Source organism: Rhinatrema bivittatum, chromosome 3 (assembly GCF_901001135.1).
Source record: "Rhinatrema bivittatum chromosome 3, aRhiBiv1.1, whole genome shotgun sequence".
In the NCBI taxonomy this organism is placed as follows: Eukaryota; Metazoa; Chordata; class Amphibia; order Gymnophiona; family Rhinatrematidae; genus Rhinatrema; species Rhinatrema bivittatum.
In genome coordinates, this window is record NC_042617.1 from 302,189,284 (window position 1) to 302,212,246 (window position 22,963).

Consider the following 22,963-nt stretch of genomic DNA (forward strand, 5'->3'; position numbering starts at 1 on the left):
TCCACGAAGCAGAGCGGTGAGGCAGTGGACCGCAGGGCTGGGTACACCTACGTTGGTCTCCACAAGGCAGAGTAGAACGGCAGTGGTCCGCAGAGCGGGGTACTCCGAAGTAGAGTCTCACGGAAGGAGTAGTTCCTGGAGCAACCCCGAGTAGCGGGGAAGAAGAGCGCAGGGCCCTCCGAGGAGCAGATAACCAGAGACAGGAGCAGGGTCCCCGAGGAGCGGGTACCCGAGAGTATCTCACACTGGGAGGAGCAGGAACCAGGAACCAACGTCTGTAGCAAGAACAGCAGGATTCAGCAAGGAGGGAACTCGTTGCCAAGTCGATTAGAGCCAGGCCCCAATGGTGCTTAAGAGTCCAGGGCTAGTGATGTCATCAAGGGCGTCCTTAAAGGAGGGCCATGGAGCGCGCGCGCCTAGGAAGGCCCAGGAGAAACATGGCGGTCGGCGGCATCCTTGCTGCCCTGGGGAGACCTGGAATGGAGCCATGCGGGTCGGACACAGCTAACCACAGCCGTGAGTCGTCCCAGAGGAGAGAGGGCAGTGAGGCACAAAGTGAGTAATAGCGGTCGCAGCCATTTGCGACCGATGGTCATAACAGCTGGCTTTTCTGAAACCCTGGAGCTGACAGAACAAGGTATGTTCAGTTTTCTTGTTCACTGGTGGAACTGTACAGGGTGTTCCCAGGTACAATGTAACAAGTTGAGAAGCACTTCGTGCACTAGGACTGCCATCTCTTCCTTGGGGACATCAAACTGCAGTACCTCCAACATTTTATGCTTGGCATCCTCCTCTGTTTGTAGTTTAAAAGGGATGGTTTCAGACATCTCTTTAATGAAATTGGCAAATGTGAGGTCTTCAGGAGGGGAGCGGTGGCGGTCTTCTGGGGTGAAGGCTCTGACAGAAGTTCTTCAGAGTCCCGAGTGTCAGATGAATCATCACCCCAGGGATCATATAGTGGATCTCCTCCACCCTGTGGGCCTTCAGATGGAGGAAGAGGTCTAAATCCAGCTGGATCTGGAGGTGGCACCGATGGGAAGGATGGAGGCACCGAAACAGGAAGGACCGGCATGGAGCATGGCGATGGCACCGATGGCATCAGCGTTTTCGATGGACGTCGGGGTGGTAGTAAACCTGATGGTCCTGGAACTGGCTCCGGCATCGGTAAAAATTGTTCCTCATCCGAGGACAAGGGAATCTGGATCAGTGTCGGTGGCTTCGGAGGCGCCGATGGCATCGAAGGAACGGGCACCGTTGGAAGTGCACCGATCAGGGTATCCAATTGCGCGAGGAGCCAGCATGGTAGGCACCGGATCAGGCGTCTGTATGGGAGTCGGCGCTGGTAGTGACAGAAATCCTCGAAGCGCCTGAAGTACTGCCTTTTGGACCATCCGGTCCAATTCCTCCCGGAAGGCTGGTGTTGGTAACACAGCGGCCGGGGTTGGAGGCTAAGTAGGCATTGCCGGAGGGTCCACATGAATCTGTGGAGTCTCGGCTCCCGGCACCGGTGGGGAGGTGCCTCAGTGTCCCGAGTCCAGAGGAGGATGGGACTCCTCTCCCCAGGACTTCTTGGCCAGTGGCTCTGTCGATGCCGATGGCTTGTCGGTGCTGGCATCGGATGAAGGCTCACATCGATGTCGATGACTGTGCTTTTCCCGATGCTCAGTCTGGTCCTTCTCCGGCACCAAGGATGAAGATGTTGATACCTTCGAGCGTGAAGATGCTGGTGACGGCCTGTCACCAGTGTCTCGATGGGGCTGAGAAGTCGATGGTGACAGAGTCGATGAAGACGAAGGTTTTCGACCTGGTGTACTCTTGACTGCAGTGGATGGGGACACGCGCTTCGATTTGAATAGGTGTTCCATCTTATCTAAGTGGGCCCAGCGGCCTTTAGGAGTCATCTGGGCACAGCTAGTGCACCGTTGGACGTCGTGGGAAGGCCCCAAGCATAAGACACAAATGTCATGAGGGTCCATAATGGACATAGTCCTCGGACACTTGGGGCACTTTTGAAAACCGGTCGCCATTTTTCAAATAGAAGGGTGGTGCGTGGTCGGTGATCGTCGGGCACCAATCGAGGCACCACTGGGAACCGACCGCAAAGAACGAGGTAAAAACTTACCAGCATCTGAGGAGGTCGGTGGTGGACCCCGGAACGGGGGAAAAAAGTTTTGAAATTTAAGAAAAAATTCCGTGAGGAAAAATTGTGAGGAATTCTCACAGAGCTCCTGAGAACTGCATGGCAACTGCTGCACAGAAAAAAAAAAGAGACTGAAGGGGGACCCCTGCTGGATGCAGGGTTAGTGGCATGCTGGGCATGCTCAGTGTGCCAGTCAAAGTTCTAGAAACTTTTGACAAAAGTGTTCTGTGATTTGGCTCCATCCTGATGATGTCACTCATATATGAGGACTACCATCCTGTTTGTCCTGGGAGAAAGAAAAAACTGAAGGAGAAAAATGAGAGAGATCAGGAGAGTGGGGAAAGGTAGAATAAAATGAAGAACCTGTGTAAGGGGAGAAGTAGGCAAGGAGGGATGGCTACGAGGAGAAAAGGAAACAAAGTAAGGCAAAAGAAAACTGAAATGGAGACAGAAATGGGAAACAGTGCACCGTTTTTTTAATAAATGTTTAAAGTTAAGATTTTTTTTTTAACAAAACTGATTTAGAATATATTAATGTAAATTTATGTAACCATGCCAGAGCATTTTCTAGCCCTTCCTGCACAATCTGCTTCCGAGCTGCCACAGAAAACCAGGAGCCTTGCTTATGACTCTCACCTCTTCTCTCTGCCCACTCCTCTCTCCATGGCCCCTTCACCTTTCCCTCTTTGTTCCCAACTTCCTCCACTTCCCCCATCTACTACTGCACCTGATCACTCTCCTCTCAAAGCCCTGCCTACTGCTGCACAGTAACCTTGAACCAAAAACCCACGAAAGAGCATCTGGTGCCTTTCCAGCAGAGGTGACAGGAGCCAGACAGTGGCAGAATTCAGACATGTATGGGATAGACAACAAGGAGACATTAATGGAGGAAAGTGGGAAGGAGAAGATCGCAGATGGAATAAAACCTGCAGCAGCACAGTAGGCAGGTACAAACGGGAAAATTGGCTGGGCCTAGTGGTCCATTTCTGCCCAAATCTTTTGTTTCTTAGAGAAAGGATTAATCTTCCAGCAAACTAAACATCTAGCAATAAGGACTCATCTGCCAATAAGGACTCATCTGCTCCAATAGATCATATAGTCAGTGGGAATGGTGCTCTTATCTCCCCAATACAAAAAAAAAAACAAAAACCAGGGACAAAGTCTCCAGGAACTAGATGGTAAGGGCCTTGCTTGCGTTCCTGGGCTCCACATTTAACCCCTACTCTTACTGCCTTGTGTTATCTTTCTGACAGCAGAACACCCTCTGCCCTGGCAGGGAAGCAATACCTCCACAAATGAGGCAGATGGCACTGAGGAGTCCTGTCTCCGTATCATCCATCTCCAGTGGAAGGAGCTGTGCAGCGAAGGCAAAAACAAGGTCCGTTAGGGGCCCAAAGCCAGCATTGTGCATCTGAGTCCTGTTCAAGGTCAACCCGTCTGAGAAGGTCATGGTGTCCTGTTCTGGAGTGTAACGAGTGCAGATCCTCAGCATCTGAAAGAGACAGGGAACAAAGGCTTTAAAAAAAAAAAAAAAAAAAAAAGCAAGGTCTACAGAAAAAAATATGCATCTATTATCCATATTTTACCCAGCTGGATTTTCCTTCTAGCTTATCTTTTGGAGTGAGAAGACAATAGGAAAATTGGTTCTTACCTGCTAATTTTCGTTCATGTAGTACCCCAGATCATTCCAGACAAGTGAGTTTTGCATCCCTACCAGCAGATGGAGGCAGAGAACTAAAAAGCTTTTCAGGCACTGCTATGTAACCGAGAGTGCCACCTGAAGTCCCTCAGTATTGACCTGTACCCAAGCCAATGTAGAGCCATCAGTTACCTCAAATAACAATCTTCCTTCCTAGGGCGAACATATAAAGACAGGTTGGAGCCCTCACATCCAAGGACACAGAAAGATAACTTCCTTTAGGTCCCAGATTCCAATTATATACAATTTAAATTTCTGCTGAAAGGAACTAACTCCAATAATATAGTCGTTTGGAATCGAGGGGATGGACTGATCTGGGGTACTGCAGGAATGAAAATTAGCAGGTAAGGACCAGTTTTCCTTTCCTGTTTATACACCAGATCAGTCCTGACAAGTGGGATGTTCCCAAGCTCCCCTACACTGGGCGGGAACCCGAAAGACCCACTCTCAGAACACTCTCAGCAAAGCTTGCCTCCTCCGGTGCTCACACATGTAGCCAATTAATGCTTAGTGAAAGTGTGCAGAAACAACCACGTGGCCACTCTACAAATCTCCCGTGGCAACACCAATTGACACACCGATCAGGAGGTTGCCTGCACTCTAGTCGAATGTGCCCGCAATCCCACCAGGGCGGACCAACCCTTACAGAAATAGGCTGAAAAAATAGTCTCCATTAACCAACGAGCAAAAGTGGCTTTAGTGACCTTGGTTCCTTTCTTTGTGCCTCCGAACAAGATCGGACCATCTGGAAACAAAAGTAACGAAAAGATGATCCAACCGCCAGAAGCCATTCATAACCTTAAGATATCACAACAGTATCCAAGGAACATCCAGGCAGTGAAGATCCTTCGCTAGGCGTTCCTCCCCCACAACCCTGCTAAACTCGGGAAAGCCGGAAGTTCTACCATCTGGTTAAGATGGAAAGATGAAACAACCTTCGGTAAAAAAGATGGCACGGTCCACAGACACACCCCATTTGTCTGAAATCCATAGGAATGGTTCTCTACAGGACAAAGCCTGCAAATCCGAAATCCTTCTGGCTGAACAAATCGCTACCAGGAACACCGCCTTTAATGTAAGGTCCTTCAAAGGCACCTTCTGCAGTGGTTCAAATGGAGGACCACAAAGCCCTCGCAACACCAAGTTCAAGTTCCACGAGGGACACATCCTTTGAACTGGAGGTCGCAGATGCTTGACCCCTTGAGAAAACATATGATATCTGGGGTGAGCTGACAACAGCTTTCCTTGCACCTTTCTTCGAAAGGATCCCAAAGCTGCCACCTGTGTGCAAAGCGAATTATAAGCAAGGCCCTTTGACAAACCCTGCTGTAAAAAGTCTAGGATGTGCAAAACATCTACCCGCAACACATCCAAGCTCCTTTCCACACACCAGGCCTCAAACACTCTTCACACCCTAACATAAGCAAGCGATGTGGAAGGTCTCCCAGCCTGAAGCAACGTAGTGATAACAGCCTCCGAGTACCCTCTTGATCTTAAACGTCTCCTCTCAAAAGCTATGCCGCGAGACAAAAGCAATCCACCCAATCTGAGTAGATAGGTCCTTGTCTGAGCAGACCTTGCAGGTGAGCCAACCGATGGGTCCATCCACAGAGAGATGAATCAGGTCCACAAACCACAGATGCCGCGGACACTCTGGCACCACCAACACCACCTTGCCTGGATGTCATTCTATGCATTACAAGACTTGCCCTACTAAAGGCCATGGAGTAAACCTACAGCAGAATCCCTGTTGGCCATGGTTGAACCAGAGTGTCGATCCCTTTGGCTCCTCTCTTCTGAGACCGAAAAACCTCCTTGCTTTGGCATTGCTGCACAACACCATCAAGTCCAGCTGGGGATTGTCCCATCTGGCCTGTATGAGGTAAAAGGCCTCCAGCAACAATTCCCATTCTCCTGGGTCCAACTGCTGCCTGCTGGGAAAATCCACTTGCACCACTGTCCACTCCTGCACCACTGTCCACTCCTGCAACATTTGATGCCTCAATCCTACGTAGATACTGCTCCGCCCAGACAAATAATTCCCAAGCCTCCAGGGCCACTCCTTGACTCTTCATCCTGCTCTGAAGACTGACATACGCCACTGTTGTTACATTGTATGTAAACACTCTCACCATTCGATCCCGAACCTGTGGCAGAAAAATCTCAGCGCCTCGCAAACTGCTTTTGTTTCCAGATGGTTGATTAGACCAGGAGATCTCTAAGGGCGGCCACCGCCCCTGGGCCGTCCATCCTTGACAGACTGCCCCCAACCTCTGAGGCTGGCGTCTGTGGTCACCACTACCCAGTCTGGGACCTCCAGATCCATCCCCTTTTCTAAACTGGGTCACGACAGCCACCACGAGAGACTGGATCTGGAGACCCCCTGTAGCAGCAAGGGCCGATGAAACTCCTCTAACAACAGATCCCAATGGGACAGAAGTGCCCTCTGGAGCGGACGCATGTGAACAAAGGCCCATGGTACTAAATCTAGTATAGACGCCATAAAACCCAGAACCTGCAGGTAATCCCAGGCCCTGGGTACTGGCATACTTAATAGCAGAGTCACCTGTGACTGCAACTTCAGAATCTTCTCTGAGGTAAGAAACACATTCCCCAGTCGAGTGTCGAATCTCGCCCCCAAATACTGGCTCAGAACGAGATGACTCTTGGTTAAGTTCATAACTTAGCCCAGAGTATGTAACATCACCAGTACCCTTTCAAATGACCGGTCACACTCCACCTCTGACTTCGCCTGGATAACCCAGTCGTCCAGATAAGGGTGAACCAGAATGCCTTCCCTTCCACAACGCGGCTGCCGTCACCGCCACCACCATAAACTTTTGTGAAGATTCGTGGAGCCATCGCTAACCCGAAGGGAAAGGCTTGAAACTGAAGAAAATGCTGCCCCTGCACCACGAAACGAAGAAATCTCTGATGCTCCACGTGAATCGGGACGTGTAAATAGGCTTCCCTTCAATCCAGGGAGGCCAGGAATTCTCCCTGGTGAACAGCCGCTATCACTGTTCGCAACATTTCCATACGAAAGCGCGGAATCCGCAGCACTGCATTGCAGTCAGGAATGGGCTGAAACATTCCTTCTTTCTTGGGAACAATGAAGCAAACTGATGACCTTCCTCGACCCTGCTCTTTTGCTGGTACTGGAACGATTGCATCTAATCTCAAGCCGAATCAATGTCTCTCGAACTGCCTCTCGCCTGCTGAGGGACGAGCAATAAGACTCCATGAAGGCTTCCCTGACGGGCCGAGAACATTCTGAAGCATAGCCATGTTTTATCACCTCCAGAACCCACGGGTCCAAGATGATCTTGGTCCAATCTCCGTAAAACTGAGCCAGATGTCCTCTGAACCTCCCCAAGAGAGTGGTTCGACCTGGCTTCATTTGTAAGGCCTTACTACCTCCGGTCCCCTAACCAGCCCCATCTCTGGTAGGTATTCTGGACCCCCAAAAGGACTGCTGCCTCCCAGATCCTTGCTTCTTGTTGGGACGAAAATGTCTCACATCTCAGAAACGTGAGTGAATTGGAAAGTCTTCCTACTGCTCTTATCTTTAGGCAGTTTATTTCCCTTCAAACTCTCCCAACTGCTTCATTAACTGCTCCAGGTCTTCTCCAAATAGCAGTGCCCCTTTAAAGGGGAGATTACCGAGCTGCGACTTGGACCACATATCCGCTGACCATCTGCATAACCACAGAAGACGATGAGCCAACCCCGCAGATACCATGCTCCTGGCTGAGGTCTGTATCAAATCATATAAAGCATCAGCCACATACGCAGTCCCAGCTTCTAACTGGGCTGCCCTTTGAGTATTGTCATTGGAGCTCCCCACCTTCTCCTGAGTTTTCTGAACCCATCACAAACAGGCCCTTTGCAGCAAGCTACCACAGGTGGCCGCTCAAAGGCTTAAGGCTGAGACCTCAAACATCCTTTTCAACTGGATTTCCGGTTCTGATCCTGAACGTCCTTAAGCTTGGCTGATCCTGAGACTGGGATGTCGTCTTCTTGGTGACTGCGACACCGAATCATCTACCTTTGCCATTGTCCTTGCCACCTTTACCCAGCTTCTGGAGCATTCTATTCCTGGTCCACCAGTTTCTTAACCTTCTTGGGTAGCAGGAATGCCTTAGGGGGGGGCCCTGCAGGTCGTCCAGCACCGGATCTACTCCCTTATTATCCAACTCCTCCTGGGGAATATGAGGTTTCAACTCCTCCTTGCAAAACAGATGGATGATTCATGGGTCATCCCCCTCCACAATAGAGATCTTCTTGGGCTCAGACAATCTCCAGTCTAGTCTCTGTTCTTCCCCGGCCTGTGGCTAGCTGAATCATCCCCATGATTGTTAGCAAGATCCGCGTCTGCCAGATCGTCACCTGGATCATCCAGCCTTCCTCCAAATCATTGGATTCCAGATTCCCATCAGGGTGGCCAAGATCCAACCAGCAGAGAAGGTCCCCCAATCCCCAGGCCGGGGACCCTTTTGTCCTCTTTGGATTCGGCTGCACTTTTTGACTCACAGACCATTTACCCCCTGCACCTCTCCTGGCCAAATAAGCCTTGTACAGAAGTAAAACAAATTCTGTGGAGAACTCTTCTCCATCACTGTCCCCAACATCAGGAATTTGCAGACTTTCTTCCCTCTGATCTTCAGTCCCGGCCTCATCGCCAGAGAAAGTGAGGGGAATCTGGAGGCTCCCAAGCAGGGGCCCCATTTCCTGCCCTGTGCAGTCCTCCTGATTTTCTTGGCAAAATCTCCCCCAGTGGCCTCCCTGACAGGGCCCTGGGACTGAGTAGCCCTCCTGTCGGTATACAGCACTGACAGGAGGGCTACTCAGTTTCCCCCCCCCCCCAGTACAATCGGCACAACCGCGGTTGAATTAAGCTGCGAAAGGGTGCTGCCACAGGCCTGTCAAATTTTCATGCGCTCCGAAGTCAGCGCCATTGGGGGGGGGGAGGGGAGAACACATGGCGCAGTCTACCTGCTGAGCCAAAAATCCAAAAGCTGTGGTACGAGTTACCTCAGCAAACTCCCAAAATTCAACAGCCCCATACATAATTTCTTCTCTCCCCAATTCAGCGGCCCACGATGCTAACAACCAGCTGCGACTCTGTTAAAACACTTTTTTTTTTAAAAACAAGACACAGTCAGCTCAGCAACCAAAGAAAGGAAAATGAAATACTTCCCTGCTACAGGGCTGTTGACTGATTCCTCAGGGAAGAAGACGACCTCAGAGAAAGGAAGGAACCAGGACCCCTGGGGCTTTCCTAACCCTGGATGTTGCGGGCTAAAGCCAGACAGGGATTACCAACCCCCCGCTCACCTGGCTCGACCTGAGGGATGGCCTACAAAGGAACCTAGCACCTCAGGGAGCTCTTCTATTCTTCTTCACCTAAACACTAAATCTAATCTTCCTTTTTTTTTAACTAGACTTGCAGGACTGCACCTCTACCATCTGCTGGAGACAGAGAAATACTGAGGGACTGCAGGTGGCCTGAAAAGCTTTTTAGTTCTCTGCCTCCATCTGCTGGTACAGATGCAAAACCCACTTGTCTGTACTGATCTGGGGTATGAACAGGAACTGTGCTCTCTATGCCTCCCCTCTTGTCCCTCTCCTCTGCCTACAGATGTGACCCACCCACAAGATGCTGTTCTCGCATTTCCTGTCTCCGCCTGTGCCCTAACCTTGGAATTGGAGGGAAATCCCAACATCGCCATTAACAGAGCAAGAACAGGATGGCGACAGTGGCCAAGTATGAACCAGTGACAGAGGTATAGAGAGAGAGGGGAACACCAACATGGAGGGTGAGAAAGGCAGACAGATAATGAGGGAAGAGAACAAAGAACAGAGAGAGAGAGAGGATGTGAATGATACACTGATACCCATCCCTTCCCCCCACCACCTATAAATATATATATATATATATATATATGACATACTTAAGAACTCCAGCTGCCCATCCCAGCTCTCCTGGAATTCTGAGTTGAGCTGGCAGATATAGCAAAACCCCCATTGTACGGCAATCCAGGATTTCCCATTCCTCTTACCAGGATATCGAGGCAGGCGGCTTTCAGGAGGGTGATCTGATCGGCAATGGTGAGTGTGGTGAAGCCCGGCAGCCGCTTGGCAAACTCCACGATTTTGATAATACATTTTGTGGCAAGTTCACTAAATTTATCCCAGAGACCAAGGTCCAGCTGCACCCTGTGATCTGCACTGGAATTCTGAGAGAAGAGCAGGCAACACGAGCAAGGAGTAAGAGCCGGCGTAATAAATGGTATGAAGACTTAAAACTACTCGCATGATAAGCTTTAAACAAAAGGACAAATGTGGTTTTGTGAAACAAACAATCGGCATTCCTAACACACTTTTCATCCGAATAGGATCTCAGTATGTGACATTCATAGTACTTCAGAAACATGCATGCAGCCACCTCTGGCAAGTTCTCAAGGGGTTAATATATAACTATAGCTGGGTTCTGGGAGACACTGACTGAAAGACAAGCTCAAAAGTTACAGAGAGGACACAGAGGCTAGAATCTACTACTATCTGGAGTCCCATGTATTAAACTATTGGACAATTCCTCCCTCCTTCCAATCCTGCCCTGCAGCACCACGCACTATTCATATCCTGAGACACCCACACAGAACACTACGCTCTGCCAATGCAACTCATTCCCCCTCCTATCATGCACACACATACCAGCTCTGCCAATACTCCTCACTCCCACCTTGCAACACCCCCTACTACTATGTCCCCCACTTCACAGGCCTCGGTGGTCATCTCTAAACCTTCCTGTACAGTCTGGGCCATGTCGCACACTGCAGCAAGTCTGAGCTTGAACAAGAGGGCCATTGAGCGCGGCAAGGGAATTAAAAAGGATAAAATATCTTCGCACACAGAGTTTTACAGCTTTCTGAGGTGCAGGAAGGCAACCGTAAAAGTCATGAATCCAAACAAAGGATGCTCTGTTCAGATGCTCCCTCTGCTCCTCCAGGCCACCGGTATCAAACTAGCCTGAGCTGCAGAGAGCAGCCCAACAGCCACTTCCTAGACATCAGGAGGGCTTTTTCAGCTGCTAACCCGCTTTATATATGTTAAACTTTCTGCATGTTTTGCGGCTTATTTCATGGAATTCTGTCATATTTGTGTGTACTTAGTTATTGATCGATTGTTAGCTTTCTAGAAATTCTTCTTTTTACAAACAGATTAGAAATATTTCAGACTTACGACTAAATTTCCACAGCAGGGAAGGGAAGGATGGGTGCCACCCAAATATATATTTACTTTTTCTTTTTTTTTTTTTTAAGAGGGCGAAATTCAGTGCCAGACAAGTTAGGACATATCCGGCTAAGTAGTGGTGCCCGAATATCCGACCCCGCTGAATGGCCACCACTTAGCTGGATAACTAGTTATTCTGCTTCGCTGGCTATGTGGCAGGCGGGTGGGGCGAGGGCATTCAGGGGAGGAACTGACTTAGCCGGATAAGTTATCCGGCTAACCTGGATATTCGGAGTTAGCTGCATAACTTATCTAGCTAACATTAAGAGAGCTGGATATATTCAGCGGTGCGGCCGCACCGTTCAATATATGGGTTAAGTTAGCTGGGGAAGTTCATTCGAGCTGCACGGTGGCTGAATATTTACCTCACTGATTCTGTTCTCATGAGCTTCACTTCTGGCACAAATAAGCAACGAGATTTTGTACGTGGAGGTCTGGGTTCTCTTTTTGTTTCCCCCTGGGACTGCCAGTGATGAAAGCCAGCTCTCGCTCAGCCACCATGCCTGCATCTGTGCATGCTCAGCCCCCACCTCCAGGTCCTTACCGTGGTGTACTTGCCCAGCTGGCACAGCGAAGGGAAGGTTTCCTGATGGGCTTTGCTGACCTTCTGGATCAGTTCCTCCATCTCGGGGGGCATCTCGTAGCTGTCTGTCACCACCTCCTCCTTTATGTCCTTTTTCTTCTTGTTTCTGTCGTTCCTCACCGCTGCTCCCATCCCGTTAAAAAAAAAACAAAACAAAAACAAACCAGAAAGACCTAAATCAGTGCTCTTCTCCCTCTACCCTTTGTTTCTCTATTGGTGCTGCTTTGGCTTCTGAGCGCAGTGCACAGCCAACAGCAGAACGCAAAGCACGGGACGCGTTCTCTCAGCCACCCAGCCGAGGTGATCAGATACTGGCCATCTGTCGTATCATCGGATAACTACAAAATGAATTCACCCAATTGGGTCACTAGGCAGTACACTGGGGTTTTTCTTTATAAAGCAGCACATCATACACATAATCTGTGTTTCCCCAGGATCAACATGGCTATTAGACTCTGTACTACAATCAAAACATTAAAATGTGCACATACCGAGACTGCAGACACGTGAAACCTGCTATTCTGTACAATTATGGGACTACTGGTGGTGTTTCTACTTGGTCACTCTGTCACGCCTTGATCGCACTCCGAGGCAGGAAGCTAAAGTCAGAGCAAGTCAAGCAGTTCAGCAGTCTTCTGATCTCCAGATCAGGGACTAGGACTGGGGGATATGTTCATACCACTGCAATATATGGATCACCCTGCCGTCCAGTGTTGTGTAGTCAGAATACTGTTGTGACCGTACAAGTTTAAAAACTAGTAATGGGTACGGAGGAGCTTCCTGACCCAGTGGAATCTGTAACCCCGATCTTGTGAACACTTCTGTCCTGGGTGACGGGATAAACCGGCTCTGGCTTTTTCTGCTCCCACACACCGAGGGCAGCAGCAGCAGCAGCGCCAGGCTTTAGGAAAACAGCCTCTGGTAGTTTCTTTGGAACTAGAGGAGAGGGAGTGAAACCTGCAATTTGCTGCTCCACTGCCAAGGAAAGATAGCGGGATTTTTTTCGGACAGAGGGGAAGAGTTTCAAGTACTATTTTCTAAGTCTCCAGAATGCATTCTGCACCCCTGGTACTCTAATTAAAACTCCCAAAGTATGTCTAATACAATGCCAGTCTCCAGTATTATTGATTCCTGCATTCTGCACTATAAGAGTCTCCCAAGTATGCATAACACATCTTAGTTCACCCCGTGGGAGGGTAATTATAGACTAGACTAATCAGATATTAATGAAGATGCCAGCAGTGAAGCCCACAGAGGCCAATGAACAAGACAGAGAAGTAAACGCAAACCCCCCCCCCTCCCCCTTGCAAGGCAGGGATAAGCCACAGGATTTTAATCTATGAAGGGCTGTGTTTGAGGTGGGCCGGATTGGAAGGGGCCAGGGCATTTTCCCTTTTTAATGCAAACCTCTTCCGGTGAGCATTTCGGGATCTCACTTAACAGAGGGACAACAGAGCTGAAAGCGCTTGGAAACCCTGGTTTTACCACCGGCAGTGCTGAAAAAGTAACAGAAGAAGAGCAACTCTAGCATTTCGGCTTTCTGGCTAAGACTCAAGTGCAGGCTCTGTGCCGTGAGCCGAGGATGATCCCGTCCTGGCTGAGAGGGAGATCTGTACAACTTGGCAAGGTGGGGGGGGGGGGGGTGAAAGGTGTCAATACCCTGTCACCCAACCCCCAGTGGGGATACAAGCCTGTTATGATTATCTCTCCAGCAGAAATCGCCTGTTAAATTAAATCTATATATAAATATATAAAAGAGAGAGAGAGATTGATATGCAGATAAATATGAGCAACTACTTACAATTACCGATTATTGTCAGAAAAAAAAGCTACCTTGTTCCAGTTAATTACTCAAGGGGCAAAGCAAGTTTGCTTACCTGTGAACAGGGCTCTCCATAGACAGCAGGATGAATTAGCCATTATGTGCGGGTGACATCATGCAACAGCACAGACATGAACACAGACTAAGCTCTCAGAGCTCAGTTAAAAAAAACAAAACAAAAACCCTTTACTGAGCATGCGTTGAGTTCCTGCCTGCAGCACTTACCTCATGAACCCCTCAGTCTCTTACAGAGCTCAAGCTTTAGTATGGCAGTCAACTCACCAGGGCGACAGGTGGCTATGAAACTTGGCTAATTCATCCTGTTGTCTACAGAGAACCCGGTTTACAGGTAAGCAAACTTGCTTTCTCTGTTGGCAAGCAGGAAGGAATCAGCCATTACACGTGGGGAGTCACAAGCTGAGGGCTGTACAGGGGAAGCACGTAATAAAAGCAAGCCAGTCCCAAGAAGTAAAGAGTGCACTGCTGGATGAACGGGCTATGCAAACCTGTTGTCCAAAGTTCCTGGCTCCTCGGGACATGCTGTGCAGACAGCAGTGGGACATGAAGGTGTGCACAGAAGACCAAATAGCAGCTTTGCAAATGTCTTCAATAGAAGGGGCTCGGAGATGAGCCACTGAAGCCGCTGTAGCTCTCACCTGATGAGCCTTGACAGCGTCTAATCGGACAACAACCAATGAATGCCAAGACTTTTATGGTCTGGGGAACCGATAAGCAAGGGGGTAACCTGGTAGTATCTGCCATGCCTGCATGGCATGGCAGATACTACCATAAAAAAGCTTGCTGGGAAGAGTGGATGGACCATTTTCTCTTAGTAACTTTAGTGTGGGTCCTTTAGACTTTGTATTCTTTGAAAGAGTAAACAACCACTTGTTTACTCGTTCCATTCCATTCATTTTATAGATCCCTATCATATTGCTTCTATTATCTCTTCTCCAAGCTGAAAAGTCCTGAACTCTGCCATTCTTCATGGGGAATTGTTCCATCCCTTTTATCATTCTGGTTGCCCTTCTCTTTGCCTTTTCTAATTCTGCCATATTTTTTCTGAGATGTTTTGACCGGAACTGCACAAGACCCCCGCTGGACCACCAGGGACTTTTGGCAGGTCTTGGGAAGGGTCAGGGGTTTTAGTAAATTAATTTGGCAGGTCTTTGGGGGGGGGGTCAGGAGGGTGGGGGTTGTTAATTAATTTAAAGTGTTGGGATGGGGGTTTTTTTTGGGGAGGGGGTTCCCAGAGAAAGATAAAAGTTTTCTGATCTGGGGAGTGGACCGAAATGGCCCTCCCCAGACCCGAAAACAAAATGGGGAGAACAAAAAAAAGTTATGCACTCCCCTAATTTGCTCCATAAGATGCACAGACGCCCAGGTACAGAGCCGGTTTAGCATCTTTGGCAGAATAGACCCTTGTAGGGGTGAAAAAAAAAACGGCATCAGGCAGGGGCCAATTGGTCCCCCGCTGCAACTGATAGTGATTGCAAAGTGCATTCATGTACTTTAATCACAGCCATCATCTCTTGAACTCTGTTCCTTGTACAGGGCACATCCGCAAGACAATCATGCACGTCCTCTCTGAGCAACTCGCTCACAACCATGCAAGCCACTGAGCTCCTACAAACTCAGCCAAAAGTCCTGGCTGCAGTGTCAAAGGCTTCACAAGTGGAACAAATGAGATGCTTCTCACATTCTTCCATGTCCTCCACTGCTTGGCAAGAAGTAGGCCTGCTCTGGGTCTGTTGAGTCCATCAGAGGCATAAGCTTTTGCATGAATTCAGCGCCCCCAGCATGGACCCCAGGAGGATCTTTTTATTAAACGCCTTTGGGTCCTTCCCCAGAAGTATGCTCCAGTAGTCACAAGTGCACTTACGACATTTCAACGAACACCCCATCACTACTGCGTGGTGTGGTAGCTGAGCAAACCCAAAACAGAGGAAGTTTGGATCCTGTATTTTAGATCCAGTTTCCTGGTCATCGGCAGGCACAATGTCAGTGTCTGTCATATCCTCATTTGGAGGTCCTTAAGGAGCTTGTGAGCTGGGATAACTGCAGAGCCTGCTGAATAAGCCTGAAGACATCTGTTCTTGGGTCCTTTTCCTTCCTGACACTGATGGACAGCATCTTTGCCAGCTTATTTAAGAACCTGGAGTTGGAGATCTTCTGGAGAAGAAATATGCTGGGGCAAGTCTAGCACAGGATCTGAATGAATCCCTGTAGAATCTTCCTCCTTTTCTGACCACGGGGGGGAACCCTAAGCCATGACCCAAAGAAGATAAAAGCAACAGAGGAGACTTCTGCTGTTCTGATAGGGGAATATCTGATTTTTTTCTTCAGCTTTGGGGAGGAGACATCACCAAAGGAAGTCTCTAATGTCATTCTGATACTCTTTGTGGCACCTTGTTCCACGCTGCTGGCTACGGTGCCGTGCTCAGCCCCTGACCTGATGCGAATCCAGGAACTGGGGCCATGGGAGAGGAGCTTTCCCATGCTTGCAGGATCAAGATGGGGAAGATTTACCACCTCGGCTTCCTGCACCGAGAGCCTGACAATGCCTCAGTCCTACACGAAAAGCAGCTCTACTGCTCAACCTCATGCCAAGGCTCGGAGCCTCTATCTTCCAGGCACGGTGCTGCTGAACCCCAGGGGACATCAGATAGCAGCTGCAACAATTGAAGAGTCATGGTCCAAGCCCAGGCGGCGAAATAGATGATGCGTATATCTGTGGAGGACATCCAGCACCCACACATACAAGCCTTGCTGCCACTGAGTGCAAGCTTCTTGGCATTAGACTTTTCCATACTCATCTTAGAAATGTATTATATTATATATATAATAAATAAATTAGATATATCTATATCTATCTACATATATATATATATATATATATATATATATATATATATATATATATATATATATATAATATTTTGGAACTGAAAAGTTCTGTTTGAGGGGCTGCCGAGGCAGAGGCAAAAAATAAAAGCAATGAGGGAGCAACATAGCACAAGGCCAAAAAATTAAGTGAGTCTGGGACATGTCCATGTGGTAACTTGGAAGAAGAAAGATGAAGGGCTCACAAGACAGTGCACGCGTGCGGGCCCTCCCGTGCACGGTCAGTAAACGCTTTACTCTCTAAGAACTGGGTCCATGTTGGTGCTGTCAGATGATATCATTCATATGTAATGGCTAATTCATGCCTGCTTGTTAATGGAAAAACAAAAGATCTAGTTAATAGCTGCTACCGGGGAAAAAAAAAAAAAGGTAAATAAACTTTGACTTCTTTTAAAAGCTATTTTGCATCCATCTGAAGTTGAGATACATCATCTCACCTGGATACAAACTTAGGAAAGGACAACACAAAACACTGCAAATGCTGTGCACAGGAAAAACGACGAACGAGTTCAGAGACTCATTTCTGAATTTGGAACAAGACACACACATTGCTACATTTTTAAATTATCTCCCCTTCCCCTCCCCACCGGACCTTCAACTCATCCTCAAACTCAGACAGACACAACTGTGTGACATTTTGGGTCCTCATGCACTGATGAACTAAAAACGTTATTTTATGACCAAAATCTTTCTGATGTGACAGCCAGTCAGGATCATTATGCGGTGGTGTCCAGGGTATAAAGAGCATGGTGACCAAAGGTAAACGGGGAATCATCTATGCGATAGGAACAAAGATGCAGTCCTGAAGCTGCACCACAGTGCACTGGACCGATTTTAGGATTTTGTGTGTGCAGGATGTGCCGGCTAAAGACAGGAGGAGGGGCATGAAACTCAGCCCTCCGCTCTCAGCTTTGCTTTGACCACCTGCCACACCTGACTAGGGAGCAGCATTACATAGTGTTGACCCCCTAACCTGACCTCCCAACCTTTGCCCACAGGTGGCAGGGCCTGACAGCAGAAGAGGAAAGAGGCTGATTAAGTAGGCTGAAGTCTGAAGCAGAGAGCAAACTACTCAATGAGGCAAGGATCAAGGAACAGGGCTTTCTCCCTGAGAAAATACCAAGATGACAGAGAAGCGCCTCACCCTAAAATGTTCACGCCTCGGTATGTCTGGCTCCCTCACTTCGCTTTCTGCCCCCCTTTTTCGCTTTCCCTCCACTTCTCTACCCCGTTTCGCTCTAATTTTATTGTCCTCTTCTGCACTTCCTGCTCACCCCAGGATAAAGCGCAAGCAAGCTCTTGGTAACAGGATAATCTGAGCCACAGGAAATCCACTTATAGTCTGTGAGCTCAAGCCTGAGGGAAAGAAGCCAAGCGCAGAAGATGCCCGGCCCCCCTCCCCACAGAGAGATGCCCGGCCCCCTCCCAACCAGAAAAAGAGCAGGACTATAAATCTATCAATGCAATCAAAGTAAGAGCAGGACTGGCTCATCAAGCCCCTTATGACATGGAGCCATTTGGGCACTCAAATTATGATCTGGATAAAAAGAAGGGGCTTCTTCCGAGGGGGTACACAAAACTGGCTGGGAGAAGCAAATTCTAGATTAAAGTGTCCACAAGCTGCCAAGTAACCCAATCCCCTGCAGGGATACTTTAGGCCAGCTCTGAATATTAGACCTCCTTTCCTGGTACAGTCTGGTATCTATACTGCTAATTTCACAGGGAAGAAGACTACAAATCCCACAATACACTGTGATGCAGGTTCAAAAACCAGGACTGGTTTTAAAAAAAAAAAAAAAAAAAAAAAGTCTCCTCCAGGCGCCAAGTTACTTGGCAGCTCTCTGCATCCTGTTAGCCTCTGAGCCCATTCCAGCCTGCCTGGGCCTGGCCTGCAAGTGTCCATTTCCGCAGACCACCCTTGCTTCCTGTATCCCTAGCTACGACCCCTGATCCCCGGCAGGATAAATCCTGCCAGTTCCTTAAAGCGACAGGCAGCCCCAAAATTAATGGCAGGGGCTGGGGACAGACACACGCTCCTGTAAATGATGTGCTGCTAAGGAGCTGGTGATTAATGCAGGGGCGGAAGGGACAGGCAGGGACATGCTGTCAGAGCAGCCAGAAGTAAAGCAATAGCACTCTATCATCTGCAGGCAGACCCGCTGCTGACAGCCTCCTTAAAGGCACGGCAGCCCTGCACAACCCCCTTTCCTTCCACCAGTGCAGCTCGCAGAATCGTAGGCAGACGATGAGAAAGCACCGACCAGGGGCAAGGACAGGAATGCTCAGCAAATTCTTAACAAGAGGCAAAAGCTGGTGGGGATTTGAGTTGAAATACATGGCATGAATAGGACAAGGAAATCATAAAGCCCTCTCTCCAAAGGCATTCCGGCTAGTCAATTATACTTTCATACCGAGCCAAGAGCAGAGCTACGCCTCTTTGCCTCCTAAAGAGTTATTAAGGGGGTCTATTTACTGAAGTATGCTAATGCTTCAGCAGGTAAAATCGCTTCTAACAATATCAGGCCAATACAGTACAGTGCGCGCCGGCGGAGCGCACTGTTAACCCGCGATTGGACGCGCGTTTTTGATGCGCTAGCTTTACCCCTTATTCAGTAAGGGGTAATAGCGCGTTGAAAATGCGCGTCCAACCCATCCGAACCTAATAGCGCCCGCAACATGCAAATGCATGTTGCGGGCGCTATTAGGTATTCCCGCGCGATTCAGAAAGCAAAATGTGCAGCCAAGCCGCACATTTTGCTTTCAGAAATTAGCGCCTACCCAAAGGTAGGCGTTAATTTCTCCGGGCACCGGGAAAGTGCACAGAAAAGCAGTAAAAACTGCTTTTCTGTGCATCCTCCGACTTAATATCATGGCGATATTAAGCTGGAAGTCCTGAAAGTTAAAAAAAGTTAAAAAAAAATTTTTAAATTGGAAAATCGGCCCACAGCTTGAAAACCGGACGCTCAATTTTGTCGGCGTCCGGTTTCCGAACCCGTGGCTGTCAGCGAGCTCGAGAACAGACGCCGGCAAAATTGAGCGTCGGCTGTCAAACCCGCTGACAGCCACCACTCCTGTCCAAAAAGAGGCGCTAGGGACGCGCTAGTGTCCCTAGCGCCTCTTTTTGCCGCGGGCCCTCATTTGAATACAGAATCGCGCGCACAGGAAAGTGGCCTGGGCGCTCGCCCGCTCTCCCGCGACTTATACTGTATCGGCCCGTATCTTAGGAAAGGCTTCGTATCTTCAGTGGATAACCATGCTAAACTTGCCACATTAATGCACCTTTGATAATAGTTATAATGGGCAGCATGACCAACCAGTTCCATCATCATCGGGGCACGCTGCGCCGGCCTGACTTTACTCCCTCTTCATGCTTGGATTTGAGGCCCTTAAGCCTTTTCTTCAGGAAATTAAAATAAGTCTATAGCAACAGGGGTAAAACCAGGAGTGGAGCAGCCTGCTCTGAAAAAAACCCAAAAAAACCAAACCCTACAGTGCCAGCCAGCACCCTACAAGATACCTGAGACGAGTCACTTGTCAAAGATATCAAATGAAAAGATGTAAGCTAAATCTACCTAAATGGACCTAGTTGACTCAAAATGCGAGAGAGCTGGAAGCGAATAAGCATAGAAACAGCATTAGGCATCCAGAACGTTACTAATCGAGCTCCACAAGGTTTTGATTTAAAAAAAGGAAGACGAGATATGGATGAAACTAACATCCATCCCAATGCAATCTGATGTCTGATATGGTCACAGCAGAAACTCCTTTGTAAAGGGCTGCCTTTTCGGTCAAATGCCGGTGCATCACAGGCACCCTTACGTCTAATACTCTGCTGCAGCAATGTTCAATGTGCGCGCCTGATTACTTCCTGTGCCACGGGACATGGGATTTCTCAGACGGAGCACCGAGCTTGCCACCTGATCGGATGGCAGCGGGACTTTGCTCGGCTAGGCCCCGTCAATGCGATTGCCAGCCCCCAAAATGCCCTGTGTCCGGCTCACCTTCTTTAGACATGCCAACCTCGAAGCACTTTTGCAGCCGGCAGTACTGGCAACGGTTCCGCGTCACTTTGTTGATCTGGCAGTTCTTGTCCCGGTGACAAGTGTACACCATGTTCTTCTGTATACTTCTGCGGAAAAAACCCTGCAGGCACAGAGAAAATGAGAGAGAGGGAGAGAGAGAGAGGATGAAAGCTGCCCTGGGTGAAAAGGAGGAAGAGATCATGCTAGCACCATCAGTTGTGGTACCATAGACTGGATAAAGCAACTCAGGAGATTAACATGTCAGTAGGTACGTGTGCACACACGTACCTACTGACATGTTAATGTCAGTAGGTACGTTGTCTAAATGCATGTGTGCGTGCATAAATAATATAGATTTATATTTACAAGGACAAGTCATCCAGGCAGGATCCCAATACACTTTACATTTAAAAATAAGCAAGCAGCCACTTCCAGGGTAGAGAGCTAAACAGCACACTTCAGATACTTGGGCTGCAGGACGGTTTACAAAGGGGAGAAAGAACAATCCTTTGATCATTACCACCCAATTACAGTTTGGTAAACAAGTACAAGAAAGCAAAGTGACTTGTTTCAAGGTCATATAGAGAAACAGCACACAGCGTTATACTGACTTGCCCATGTACCCAGAAGTCTCCTGTATTCAGTGGTCTAACACTAGACCACATATCACATGCGGGTAACATGTGCATGTACTCAAACTAGACCTGTCTGCATGCGCCGCAAATCCTGAAGTCATCCGATTTCCAGTTTTCAGAATTCTACAAATCACAACAAATGCTCCCCCCCACCCTTTTCCTTCGGCTGACGACTTCAGGTTTTTTTGAGCTCCCTTTCTGGGAGCCCATCTACCTTCAGGGACTGAATGAAACCGGGTTTTAGGCTCAGACGCGGCAGAAATCCATCAGATGAATGCATGTGTATTTATGACTTTGCAGCTACTATGGGCCTATCGTACGTGGGGGTGAATGCACCCGCATGATGAATAAGAACTGCTCGCTAACCTGCCCTACTGCTCCTGGCTCTTCGGAAGTAACTGCAAGGCTGCATCTTAAAAGAACGTGCAGGATAAGGGGCCTCAAATAGCCAAATCTCAGTGCTTCTGAAACTTGCTTCACACTGCTTGGGATATCGGGAGTGGGGGGTGTGTGTGCAAAATCACAGCCTTCTTTTTAAAACATGAGCCTCGGGGGGGCTCCCCCGCTCACCTTGCAGCCCTCGCAGGAGCTGACCCCGTAGTGATATCCTGATGACTTGTCGTTGCACACGAAGCAGGGTTTATAGACCCGGGGAGGAGGAGGAGGGGACGGGGAACTGGGGACCATCTCCTCTGAACTCGTGCTCTGTGTTTCCACCGCTGGGGAAAGAAAGAGAAAAGCATTACACACACACACTCCCAACCCTATATATAACATCAGATCAGTCACATATCTCATGGGCAAAAAAAAACCCCACCATCTAGAACAGTCTAAGTCTGCAACAGAGAAGCCTCTTAGCATGGCACAGAGAAAGGGTGGGAAATGTTCTGAAGGAGGAACATGGGGCCAGCCCGGTGGCAAACATTGTGCACTGCTCTGGGGAGGACCTGGGTTCTATTTCAGGGTCAGGCTTCTGCTCCCCGGGGCTGACAGTGCTGCAAAGGTGTTTGCGGACCCGATGGGAGGGGGAGCCCCAGCCACTGCTCAATAGTGACACCTACTGGCTGGGACTGGGATGCACATAGCTCTGGTCAAGGACTGCCGTCACTCGGTGGTTTGGGTAAGGTTGAGAGGCTACAAAATACAGGAAATCTCCTGGGTAAGTTGTGAATGACGGCTCATGGTGCCACTGACCAAACAGGTCCAAGGAACAGGAGGAAACTGCAGAAAAGGAAGAATTTTCTCACTCTCCCGGGGTAAACTGGCAGAGAATGCCTTTACAGATGTGCCCTGATCTGGAAGCTTCGGGAAGATAAAACATTAACAGCCAAAGCACCATTTGCTACCAATTTAGAGCAGCCCAAAATAACTGGAGGGGGGGGGGGGGGGGGAGCCTTAACCCTAAAATAACCTCCGTCCCTGGAAAAAGAATGGAGCGAATGTCCCCAGGCACAGCTCCCAGACGCTTTCAATCCCATCTTTCAACACACACTGAATTTCCTGTTACAAGGCCCTAAATACCACATTCCGGCCCAAACAGGTTTAAGGAGTTAACCATGTCCTGTAACTTAATCCCCTGTCTCCCTGGCCTGGCTCAGCAAGCCCCAAACCCCAGGGGAACGGAGAACACGCAGCCACCAGGACAGAAAGTCAGCCGCTGGTTTTCTTCTTGCTGCCTCTTCGGTTTAAGAGGGTTTTTTTCCCCCTCTCTTTGTTCACTTCTTTCTCCATTTTCCTGCTCAGTTCCCTCTCCGACTCGACATTTAAAGCATTCGATCCAAATGGGAAGTCAGCGAGATTGAAAAACTCTCCAGCTTATAATGCAGGATACAGTGTCGCCCGCACACACACACAGGACAAAG

General features: G+C 48.8%; 1 protein-coding gene across 4 annotated transcripts in view; it reads right to left on the minus strand.

The window, feature by feature from the left end:
* RARG (retinoic acid receptor gamma) overlaps positions 1–22,963 on the minus strand; it is a 176,764-nt gene that overhangs the window by 14,549 nt on the left and 139,252 nt on the right. For all 4 annotated transcript variants that reach the window (XM_029595068.1, XM_029595070.1, XM_029595071.1 and 1 more), the window contains 5 exons: positions 21,672–21,820; positions 20,446–20,587; positions 11,680–11,840; positions 9,902–10,078; positions 3,428–3,632 (listed from right to left, as the gene is read on the minus strand). In XM_029595068.1, the coding sequence (XP_029450928.1) occupies positions 3,428–3,632; positions 9,902–10,078; positions 11,680–11,840; positions 20,446–20,587; positions 21,672–21,820 (834 nt within the window). The remainder of the gene's footprint in view (positions 1–3,427; positions 3,633–9,901; positions 10,079–11,679; positions 11,841–20,445; positions 20,588–21,671; positions 21,821–22,963) is intronic.